Source organism: Trichoplusia ni, chromosome 4, assembly GCF_003590095.1.
Source record: "Trichoplusia ni isolate ovarian cell line Hi5 chromosome 4, tn1, whole genome shotgun sequence".
Classification (NCBI taxonomy): Eukaryota; Metazoa; Arthropoda; class Insecta; order Lepidoptera; family Noctuidae; genus Trichoplusia; species Trichoplusia ni.
Genome location: NC_039481.1, coordinates 423529 through 436511, shown reverse-complemented (window position 1 = coordinate 436511; position 12983 = coordinate 423529). Strand labels below are relative to the sequence as shown.

The window sequence follows — 12983 nt, the reverse complement described above, 5'->3', positions numbered from 1 at the left end:
CGATCAGTATATAGTCATAATATTAAGTCTGCCTGTTTATTATGCTTTCACGCTTAAACCAATTTCCATGCTAGTTTGTAAGGAGTACGTTGGTCTGCTAGCTGGAAAGTTACAGTTTAAAACTAGTTGTAAAAATAAAGTATTTTATAAGAAATGGGCAGTTATGGTATAAAATTTAGTTTCGAATAAATTGCTTAAATTAAGCAAATAAACTGACCTAACATGGCCGTCGCGATACACACCGGCCTATTGTATACCACTATTATTTTTTCCTCCCATTACACCGAATCGCACATTGTGATCTAAAATATAGCCCTACGGTCGCAGTTTACGACATAAGTTGATACAGATAGCACAGTTTCCGATACTCGGGCGGTTGACAGCGATTATATCGGTAACCCACCTGATTTATAAAGCACTGCCGATCCCTACGACCTGGCCAGACATTACTCGAAGCGCAACTCCTTGAGAATCAGAATATCTATACAAGTTACCTCGTTAAGGAAACAATATCATAACCTGAAGCTTTATGCAATACATAAGGGTTCTGAATAAAGAGCTTTCTGAAATTATCTTAATATTTTAATCTCTTCTACACCTTCAAATCACGAAAAAATATTGTTCAGCTTTTTTTTGACAGGTGCTCATTTTCACACACAAATAGTGTTTAAATATTAACCGAGGTATTTTTAGACGCGTTTTAGTATTTTTGACTGATCCTTCTTTTTTGTTAAATAAATATAAATAAAGGTTCGTTCATGCTTATGATAAAAAATATTGAGGATATGAATACTTAGAACTTGCAGAATTTTGTTAAGTAAACTAAAAAAATATTATTTATTTACTAATAAAACTGTGACTGCTTTGCTTAGAACCTAGCATGTCTCAAACAAACAAACACCAGCTCTAGATTGAGTCTAGGAATTTTTAGTCGTAGTCTCATTCTTAAATTGGGCAAATCCAAAATAGTACACAATCAGCTTCTGTAAAACTGAACTGTAACAAAATACCAAGCTTATACTATTTTAATATTGAAAATTGAATAAATATGTTTTGTTTGTTGTAGCACACACACACATACGTAAAACTCATAACACCCCGTCATTTTTACATCAGGAGCTAAAACCTCTACATTTCCTGATGCAAACCAATATTTAATATCAAAATTCTTCCAATGCATACTAATGCTATCGAGCACAAAATCTTACGACATCGCAAATCAAAAAACTCCCAAACTCCAGTTATTGGTTATCGAAGCTGGCAAGAGTCAAGGCATCGGGCGAATAAACTGGACTATCCCTTAGATTCGATGTCCCAACTGGCAGCCGTCCAGCCTGCGAGACCAGAGCTGTGCTTATCTGGACCCAACTTGAAATATATCAAGGCTTTGTTCAAACTAATGTTTTGAGCTCTTAATGGGTGGCGATGTTGTATAAGAAGACGCTAATTTTACTAGAACTTTGTATGTGGAGTTAAGTTATTACGTGGCGTGTGTTTACTGTGTTATAGGATAAGGAATTGTGTTTGTATTGTAATAAAATGAAAAGAAAGGGATTTAATAGTTTGGATTTCCGTTTGGATGCAATACACTTATTGAATAAATAATTGGTATCTACATAGAAGGGAAGGGGATTACAACAGAGCAAAATAAGATGTACTTACATGGCTCAAAGAAATCTCAACCAGCAGACAAGCGATAGGAGAACTCTTTGATATTGGCACATATATATACTTATAGCTTAAGAAAGATTACAGAATCAGATACTTATTTGTATAGAATGTAGGTATTACAAAAAGCTGGTAACATAAGTTTGAGGGCCCTTGTACATTCTACCTTTCGGCATACAAACATTAGTTATGTAGACACGATGACATGGTACGTGTTACATTTTTACATCTTAAAATTATACAACAACAAAAAAATAAAAGACGAAGAGAAGAATAGAAAAAGAAATATTATATAACTATCAAAATACATCCTTAGAAAATCGTTTACAGAATAATAACATTTATGTAACAATAAATCGGTGAGTCCTTTTTTAAATATTTTCGTTGGTTGCTGTTTTAAACTACTGGGTAACTTATTGAATATTAACGGTCCCATACATATGACACTTTTCTTTAACAGTGTGGTATTATAACTACCTGTGCACAATAAATTTTGATACTGAGATCTCAGACATTTGGTACTTGTTCGAGTCTCTTTTAACGACGGGAATAGATGGGGGTTGTTTTTTTTACAAAAAGAGCTATTTCGAGTACCTATGTACAAACATGGATAGGTTAATAATTTATGCGATTGAAAAGAGGAACACAGCTGTCTGTAACCTGTAAGTTAAACATCAACTCTTAATGTTGAAATCACGAGGCCATGGTTAGCAACAAAAACTGTATTTAGGTTAACCTTTTTTGACAGATTAAACAAGATATAGGCGTCGGTACTTAACTTTTTGCATATATTTTCAGTTTGAGCTTTCCATGTTAATTGACTGCCAATCCAGATTCCTAAGAATTTTGCTACTTACTTTAAAAATAATAGACTAGTTTGCTAACTTTGCTTCGTATTTCATTTATTCAGACAAAATATTAATATGACAACTTTTCCGTACCTAGCAATAAAGACTACTTTTTATTTATCAAAAAAATATTAAATCTGAATATTCTAATTTCCAGTGGTACCTAACAGAAGTGTGTGTTAATAGGAGCTGGCACTGACAAATCTTACGTGGCCTGGGTGTGAATAACGGCTGCCGAGATTGGTTTCAATGGTAATCGATATACTAAAGGCACTAGTCGAGAATATTCTCAGTCCTGAGCTCAATTCCAAGTAAAATATTTGGTGTACAAATAATTATGATATTTGTCCGAAATGATATTTTTGTCATACGAATAAATCGGCTGCGAAAGGGAAATAGAAAAGCACTTACTAATTTGATAAATGATAACAATAAATAATACAGCCTTCAAATATCTCACTACTGGATAAAGACTACTGTCCGTATAGAGAAAGAACGAACAGTGATAAGAAATGTTGACATTTATCAATTTGCCTACAGCCTTCAACAATGTATAATAATACATTTAGTCGTAGCGTATAATCACTAAGTACTTTACTGTCTGACGTATTGTATAACTTTCAAGAAGTCCGAAGCAAATTAAGTTTAGGACACAAGGGCAGCACTTAGCTGAAGCGACAATCAAGTTACTGAAACTGAAAGTTTAAACAAACAGAATAATTTATACTCGAGACAAATGTAATGTTCGATGCTTGGGGATACTTAGACTACATCAATCAGAACGGTCAAACCGTTTGGGGCAAACAAAATGGTTTGATCGTCTCTTTACGTAGTATAATTTAAATAATAAGTTGAAAACTGAGTTAAAGTCAAAGAAAAGTGGTGAGTCATGCAAGACTATGATTAACTAAAGTTACATAAAAGTTATAATCGCAATGTTCTGGACTTTTCGAGTTTGTTTTAAGTTTCGTGCATGGACTGCGAAATCTTAAAGCAGGCTGTTGAAAGAAGATGGCGTCCAACATTGGGCGCAGTTGCGTTTCATTTCAGCATTATGCTTAGGTATATTATGATAAATTACGTTTATATTTTAACGCTCAGTATTTCTCAAAGTGGGTAATTCCCGAAACAATAGCTGACAAATCCTCACGCTTACGGGACTGTTTGAATACTAACAATAACTTAATCTTACCTAGAATATTTATATTTATATCTAAGCTAAACACCTCAACATTGTGTACGGTTTGGGAAACGTTCGTAAAATAACTTTAATTTAAAGAAGTGCTTCAAGCTTGGCTTCACGCCGCGAATAAAATGTTATTGGATTTTGTTAGGAAATATTTAGAATCAGCCGTTATACAGGATTGTGACCGGTGAATGGGAATATACGCACACACTGTGTATGTAAAACTGTACGAGGGAAATGCAATAAACATTTTTATACCAAAAATATGTATAGAGAGAACAAAATCGTTTTATAAAAGGTTGAAAAAGAAACTAGACACAGAATTAGATATTGATGAACTAAATTTTATTCCCAAAACAGGTGTCAATAAAGATCAATTCGCCGCTAAGTAAAACTTTATCAACTGAACATTTTGCAACAATATTGAAGTCTTTACACAAAAACAAAAGCCAGCCTCTAAAACAAAGGAATAAATAACACAACCCGCTCCGAAGGTTAACTTTTTACTTCAATAATTTTGTTTCTGAGAAGTGGGTATCGGGTATCATCCGAATTCCTCCTCATCCCATCCATCCCGCGCTATTCACGCACGTGCAGCCAAATGATCTCCTCCCGAATTCCCGCAGGAACTGTGACAGGATTTAAAGACGCTTCGGAACCATTCCTAAAGAATTGTTTCCGCACCAAGCTAAGAATTAAAGAAATAGGTATCTTTACGTCGCCGTAAAAGTCGACTGCGATAAGATTCCGAGCACTCCTAAGCAATGAGTCAGGAACCAGCTTTGCGACAGTATTTTTAAGTCCATTTTAGGCTAAACTGGATATATTACCATCATTAGCTTTGCACGAGTATTTTAGTTCAAATATTTTCGTTTGGACTAGAATTTTTATCACTTATGCCGCTGTTTTGAACACAAAGCCAGGGCTATATGTCTCTTTTCATACTTTTTATTAGGTTTTCAGAGTTCCGAGGTCTAGGCAGATCCGTACTACGGCGATTATTGCTGATTTATGAGACTTGCAAGCCACGTTTTATTGTCGCTCATTGCTGACTCGCGGAGTCTCTCGAGGTTTATAGGTTTTTGTGAGAAACGATCGTGAATTGAGACACCCTGGTTAAGCGTTCGATTTGTAGAATTTTAGCTGATATTTATCTAAGTTTGAAAAGAAGGAAAATAATCAGGAAACGTATCGAAAGTGTGAAATAATCAGGCGGCGCGTGGCGGCGCACTCCTCACACGTATTAGTATTCGTTCGGCATCGCACTCTCCATACATCTGGGACTTCCTACTGCCCCCTTCCCCTCTTAAATGCTATTCAAGTCATTATTAGCTCTTCCGATATCCGCGTGTTTTATTCAGCAAACTAGCTACAAACAGGCATGACAGGGTTTAAACAGATTAACCCCGTTTCGTGTTGCAATCACGTGATACAATGTCAGCCCTCCGCGATTATACAAGCAACTGTGATTCTTGTCAGGAATGCTTTAAAGACTAGAATCGTGTAGGGCTTAATAATAAATCACTTAAATAGTTAAGGTGGACATTCATCAATGTGGATCGACAGTGGGAGCTGTTTTCACAGGCTATTTACTTCAATTAGTCTTAAGTAAAAGTTGTCGCGGGTTTCAAAGTGTGCCCTATGAGCTGACCCTTAAGGTTGGGTACTGGAACGCTGAGTGCGCTGGACTAATGGTTTTACATAAAGCTATACATAATGTAGTGGGTCGCTTACGTCCTACAATTGGTTTAGTTTGACTTGTAACTTACAAGAATAATGGATGTGATTCGATGCGATAGATTAAATAAGGCGCTTTACTGACCTATTTCACCTTAATAAGCCTTTAAATCTAGGCTTTTGTTCGAAGCGATTCGTTTGTAGGTTGTATGGTTCTGGGTAATAGTTTCCATTAATACACGATTAGGCACAAAAGCGATATCGTTAGCTTCAATTGTGAAACAATACTCGGCTAGTAATGTGCTTGAAATCAATCTGGCTTTTAGGCGAGTTGCAGTAGAATAATAAGTCCCAGGTAATGTGAATTAACGTAGACCTACATTCGATACATTGCAGAAGGCTTGCCTCTTATATGAATGGCAAATGCGCGATGAAATGTAGCCCCGATACAATGGGAGCCCCTCCACCATTACTGGGGATGCAGGCAAACCTACAGCTATAGAAACTAGAAAGGCATAGAGTTCAGTTCATATGCTGATGAAAATATTTCAGACCTTGCTGTCGAAGATTTAAGAGTAAAAATCGGATGTATGATCAAAAATAACACCTATTTGATTATACCTAACCTCTACAAAAGGATCAAAATCTGAATCTGTGTTTAGGTATACTAACCTACACACAGATTCGGATTTTGATTTGTCTAAAGGTTTACTAGAAAAATATTTTTGATTTTAACAAAAAACTGATATCGGAAGTCTTTTGGCCGTAGATCAACAAATGAATAGCAATTATCTTGTATTATTTATTTCTTGGTTAAGAGGAGTTTTTACCTTCTATAGCATAAACAGAAGTACTAACTGGTCAAAAGACACCCTTAGGTGACGTAACTCCACAGACATTTATTAAAGTACCAATATCCCAAATTACTAACTTTTCTCTTCCAATCAGATTTATTCCCCAAATTAATAAGCATACAGGCTTATAAAGTAATAATGAATAACTCAACAAAATTAAATGCGGATTATTTCTCGGTACCAAAATAAATCGGTCGATAGATGTCGACTAATCTCTGAATAAAAATCGATGACTCGGTCCGGTACTAGCGATAAAAGACTTGGCAAGCTCTGTACCTAGTCTTAAACATGAATCTCTATGTAAATGTACTTACAATTTGAAACAATTCCTTTTACTGATCATCAAATAAATTCAGTATTCTTTCACTATTTATTCCTAAAAATGTTATAGCGTCAGAAGAAATTGACACAGAGAAAGGCTGAATTACAAAAAGAACTAAATTTAAAAGATTCAGTTTCTACAAGCTGCAAAGAATTTCGGTGAAGAAAAAGTTTCGCCATATCCATAAAATTCTTAAAGTAAGATATTAAACGTAGAATACAGCATTTGCGATTAATATGTAGATCTAACCCGTTATAGATGGAATACGAAATGACATACTCAAACATAAATGTCACCTCCATTCCAGTCTAATACTACATCCTATAAATAAACCAAGGAGCACGAAGATACATCAATTTCTTGAATACCGTTGATTTAATTAACCTATATTTGAGCTCCCGTTAGAGTCCCAGCTCGGATCCAGGTGTAACGGGATCAATACGTGTAATACCGGGACAACCGACCACTCGATTCACTACGGGCGTAGATTTCCAGACGTATTGCAACCACGTGCGGCCACCGCTCGCCACAAATGCATTTAGAATTACTGTTAAGTTTTTCTTCGAGCAAAATGAAAATAACGTTCTATGTAAGTTTGTATTGGAGTAATGAGATTCTAATTGCGTTCGGTTCGAAGGACCAGAATATTACTAGAATAGTCCTCATTCCAAACGTAATTTAGGAGCTCAAACATTGAGATATTAATTTCAATTAGACTAGTAATATTCCGGCTTCTATCTATAAATTTTAGGCGCTACTCGCTTGGTGAACGCATCAAAAAATAATATTAAACGAAAAAGTTTTAACGAAATTCATGCATTTTAAATTACCTTATGTGTTTTGAATGTTTCAAATTTTAACTTTTTTTTGTCAGAAATGTTGTTTAACATGGCGACTATGTCACATTTTAATATCATCACAATTACCGAATCTCTCCGAAGTGATTAGACATTCTTTTCTATCTTAGAAAAGTATTTAAATTACTTGTAGTACCTACTCAACAGGATAATTTCAAACTGACATTAAATCCTTTTTAGCTGTCCAAATTGAAACACAGAATGAGCATAATAGTTTTCTATCACGATTATTTAAATTCCATATTGTGAACTACGGGTTGCAAGACCTACAGATAAGGAGTTATCCGTTCCATCTTTCCCCTTTCCCTTTTCATTTGGTGCGCGCATGTAATGATATCAATAAATTATTCACTGCGTTCTCTTCCAGTACATTTTTCACAAATTTTCCAACCCAGTAACTTTCCAATTACAATATTTTGCATGTAATGTTTGCTGTATCATAAGGCAGGTTCTGACTTACTATAATATTTTTGTTTAATTAGACGAATGTAGATACAGCTCTATATTTACTGACGCTAGGTCATTGAGAGAATCACGTGTAAGGGACAAAAACTAGTGTTTTATCTTGTCACTTATAATTCAAGCACTAAACTTGTTTCGTGTGGGAGGGTAGAACTAAGATTTCCATTTGTTATCATTACAGCGCTTTTTTTCTCATCTTCGCTCTTGTAACCAGTGTTTGAGCATCTGTTCCAGTGACTTCTTGACGACAATTTTCCTCTTTTCAATCTTAACACATAAATCTAAGGCTTGATAAGAATATTAGTTTTATTAAGTCATAAAACAACGGAACTACACCACAAAATAAAATAGGCCAATAATAAACTTCACGAGAAATTCCGCGAACGTATCGCAAAACATTTTCTTCGATCGTTAGTTTAAGTAAATCTATTTAAAACATACCAAACAATAGCTCATTATCTTTACTCACCTTTTCACGAAAAACAGCAATTTGACACGAAGACTAATATCAAAGAGGTTACGCCTCTATTACTCCGGGGAGCCAGGTAATACCCACTCACTTCAATATATCATACTTGAGTAACAGCCAACAACGAATTAATGTCTCATTGCTAAAAGCCCCTCGCGTTAAATTTGCAGGAGAAAGCTTAATTAATTTCATAAAACATTCAGTTCCAAACAAAATTTTATAGATTTTGAATGTTATGATCAGGTTTCATTTGGCTTCGCATATATTATGGAGTGGGGTTCTGTTTCCACACAGTTTATAATATTCAACCAAATTGGTTTTCACTTGTGAAACGCGTGGAAAATGAAACCAGAATCCTTAAAACCGTTTAGCAGGTTTCATGTGAATGTAGAATATTAAAGGAGGATGAGTAAATATAAGTTTTTATTGGAATCTCTACAAGTTGTTGAAAACTGAGGAGTTGAATAAAGCCTCGGTAATTGCGGTTCTTCTTGTTAATTATAAGTTCTGATATTAAAATGGCTCTCTTTGAGAAGTTTAGTTATTCAAGAATTACGGGAGCGAGGATGTCCGATGACCTATCTCTTATACATCTTTCTATTGGCTAAGAACAAGTTACAGCGGAGATCTCGCAATTCGTTAAAAAAAACTAAACAAAGTACCTGCCATTGTAAAGAAAATCGTTAAATATGGTCTAATCCACAGACAAAGTAGAGTCTAGACACAACTGTCGTCCATATCGATAGACTAACTGAAAATAGCTCACGTATGACAAGATTTGCAGTGAGACATGATTAAGAAACCGTTTTCCACACAAATGAGGAAAAAAAGGTTTTATCGGCTTATCCGGAGCCAAGGAAAACTCTAGTGAAGGGCTCTGGTTGCCATGGCATTCATTAGATGGAAGTAAGCCAAGAGGTTGACTCTACCGTATCTGAGGTTTCTCTCAAGGGACAGATATTTCGAAATCGTATCGCAGGAGAATTTATTTCAATATAACTTACAGACATTTGTTAAGTTTCTACATTGTCCTGTTTATAATTATTTGTTTTTATTATTTAGATTTTTGTATTATCGTTTAACGCACTAAAGATTTTAACCCATGTGTCTTGGGAGGTTTCACAACCATTCAGGTCATATGCAGAAAGACACCCAGAATCAGAAAAAGCTGTTGATCATACAGATTATTGTCCTACTCAGGAATCGAACCCACTAAATCGAAACAACAAACCCACTTCAAATACCATACTACTATACTATACCGCATGATTACCCATGTCTATCAATATTTAACTAATTTATGGTATTATCATGTGAACATCTTTGTGAATCCTTAGAAAGGCTTAAATAGTGATCAATATAAGTTTATTATAAACTTACTTGCTGTCCCAGCATACATATACATGTCCGATTCTTAGAACTACCCAATGTGCACACAAAATTTCATAAGAACCGGTCAAGCCGTTGGGGACTTGTTCAGGGGAGTTTAACTACAAACATTCTAATTTTAAATTAAATTTCCATTTTCTACCATAAAAGCAATACTAGGTATGAAAATGAGTCAAACTATTCATACATTAAAAATTAATTTAAAAACATTTACATACTCGTAGGCATATATAATGCTCCTGAAATACAACTTTACTAAAAGGTTTATTCATTAACATTTTCACGTCGTTTTTCTCGCGACTGCAAGAGAGTTATGAATGCTTCCGTGTCACCCGGTTTAACTCAATAAGTGTTAAAGTTAATTTGCAACTTAATGCCGAGTCTATTCAGAGCCATTGAAACATAATTTTTGCAGTTTATTACAAACATGTAGAGGCTGTGGTTTCATAAATTATGTAAAATTGTTTTAAATTTTAATATGGGTTGTGGATTTAGATTATGCAGTTGTTTCAAATCAATTACCTACGGCTGAATCTTTCAAGACTGAAGCCGCTTCTTTCGATTCACTCGATTCTCGTAGCTTAAGAATATTCTTTGCAGGTTAACGTAGGTTTTTATCTCCTTTTTTTAATATTTTAAATGTAAAACTGGTCAAGCATGAGTCCGACTCGCGACACCGAGGGTTCCGTACTGAACTAAGCTAAAGAACAAATAGGTTGGGTGAATTCACTTGTCACCCAAACTCATGACTTTAACAATCGTTACTTAATCTCGTACTCTATTTTTATTATAATGGCTGCAAACATATATGCATATATGCGTTTGATTATTCTTTTTTTTTCACTCATCGCCACATACAATGCTGTCTAGGTACTGCTCTAATAAGACATGATTCCAAGTTATTTCACGAAATTCTAAGGTTTTTTTTTATTTGTTACTCTACCAAAATAACTACGCAACAACAATTTATTATACAATTTGTGAAGGTAACTATTTTTAATCCCATAATCGCCTATATAAGGTTGATCGCGTGTTCGAAGCGTTTACTAGAGCCCTATCTAATCTTTGATCGGTAATTGGCTGCCGAATCTCGAAAGCGGCGCTGTGATTGGTTTATCAAAATATATAAATCAAAAGACCAATCATAATTTGAACGTGCAATTTACTGACCAATCACAAGCCTCACAAGATTATTTTCTTAATAATTTATTTCGAATATCACGTATGTAAGCATACTTCACTCATATTGTGCACGTCTTGTGTTCATATTTTGTTAAAGAAATCGGTCTATACTGAAAAATGAATAAAGGTTCACCATTCAAAATTAATAACGTCTGGTAAAAATTGGAGAATGATTTTCTCTTTTTTTTTGTGTCTTTGTGCACTGAATGTTTGTGAAACCCACAAGGATTAAATACGGTACTGCGAGTGTCGTTCTTTTCGTTTTTAAATGAAACAAAAAAAAACTATTTTTTTTTAATTTTCTATTTTCTCTTTCAGACTGGACCATTGGACTCTGAAGGTAAATATTACTCACTAGCTGTTGCCCGCGAATTCGTCCGCGTGGTTAGAAGATATAAGTTATAATTTATACCTGCCTTCTATCTATCTATCTGCCTTCTATCTATCTATCTGCCTTCTATCTATCTTGTAGGATTCAGTCAGCGTTTGCAATGTAAGCGCAAAAAATGTGTTTTTTTACGACCTCACATTAGAAACCTCAAAAATTGTAGCCTATGTGTTATTCTGATGTATAAGCTATATTGTGGTAAAGTTTCATTCAAATCCATTCAGTAGTTTTTACGTGAAAGAGTCATCCATCAAACATCCATACATCCATACTTACAAACTTTCGCCTTCATAATAGTAGTAGGATTCTTTTTTTTCACTGCACTTCAGACGTATTATCAAAGTACAAAGAAATCGCGCTACTTTTCCTTTTTGTAATTCCACAGTTGAGTAACAGTGATATTATTTTTTTTTTGTATTTCTCGGCCCCGAGCATGAAATAAGTAACAGAATAAAATATATAAAAAATGCAAATATTTTGTGTTTACACGAAAATGGAAACTGCATCGGTAAACTCCCAGTACTTTATGAAAAATATTTTATAAAGATATTTCAAAAATGCCATTTCGATCGATAAAAAAATACATTTTGTCGTCATCGTATTTTTTTTTTTGTAAAAAACGCTTTTAAATAATTTATCGGAAAATTGCCGAACACAAAAGCTTCCACGAATTGTATGCGATTATCAATAAAAGTTATTTCAAGTACAAATATAGGAAACAAATTTAAACGCACGTCATTGTACTCCCGTCATATGTTGTTTGCACGAATATTTTGACGCACGAATTTTTTAATATTCGAACGATCTATTTTCCACATTTTACTATAACATTTAATATCATTATTTATCCGTGCAGTAAAGAACTTACCTTAAGGAGTATCGACACGGACCCGTCCGCATCCGTCCCTCGCATGATTAAACTGTACTTACTTGGCTTATCCAGATCACTGATGAACTCCTCCGTCTCCACATATCCTTGTATCCTGGCAGCCAGCACTATCACCACCAGCCATAACACTTGGACAACCCTCACAGGCATCCCGGCACATAAACTTAATCCCATCGTCAATAAATTAACGACACCAAAGAAAAACAAATTTATTTTTAATTAACATTTCTTCGCAAACCAGAATTAATTTGAATTTAAATAAAACCCAACTTCTAATCAAAAAACTTGTTGATCTTTTTTATTAAACTTCACTTTTTATTTAAAATTATAAATAAGGTTTTTTCTTGTATTTGTAATTTATTGTGATAAATATTTATGAATAAGTTAGACAACGGCACGACACGTGTTGTACGACAGTAAACAAATCGCGCTTTGACAGCCGGCCACCCGTAACGCGTGGAGCAGCGTGCGTGCGTCTCAACGCCGCGGGCAACACTGATCGAAAACCGATAGGGCAGCGGCAACAATCGCTGAAAAAAATATATCTTTTTCCAAATTCGAATTTTGGAAAGTGTATGCATTTCTAGTAGGATTCGGCGATTTAAGTTTCGATCCAGAGGACAGGGGATAGCGATCGCGAAGGCCGCCGCTGACGTACGGAGAGATTTGAACATTTTATAGTCTGAGCAGAGAGCATGAGCGGGTATGCCGAGCCTTTGTGTGTATACAAAATATTTTGTAGAATAACAGACATTGTTGTTCAATATAATGTTCTACGAAATATTTTCTTTA

General features: G+C 34.8%; 1 protein-coding gene across 2 annotated transcripts in view; it reads right to left on the bottom strand.

Annotated features, from left to right (window-relative positions):
* Positions 1 to 12528, bottom strand: part of LOC113492454 (neural cell adhesion molecule 2-like) — a 105884-nt gene extending 93356 nt beyond the window's left edge. For both annotated transcript variants that reach the window (XM_026869900.1, XM_026869902.1), the window contains exon 1: positions 12233 to 12528. In XM_026869900.1, the coding sequence (XP_026725701.1) occupies positions 12233 to 12365 (133 nt within the window). In that variant the 5' untranslated portion in view covers positions 12366 to 12528. The remainder of the gene's footprint in view (positions 1 to 12232) is intronic.
* Positions 12529 to 12983: the final 455 nt, after the last annotated feature.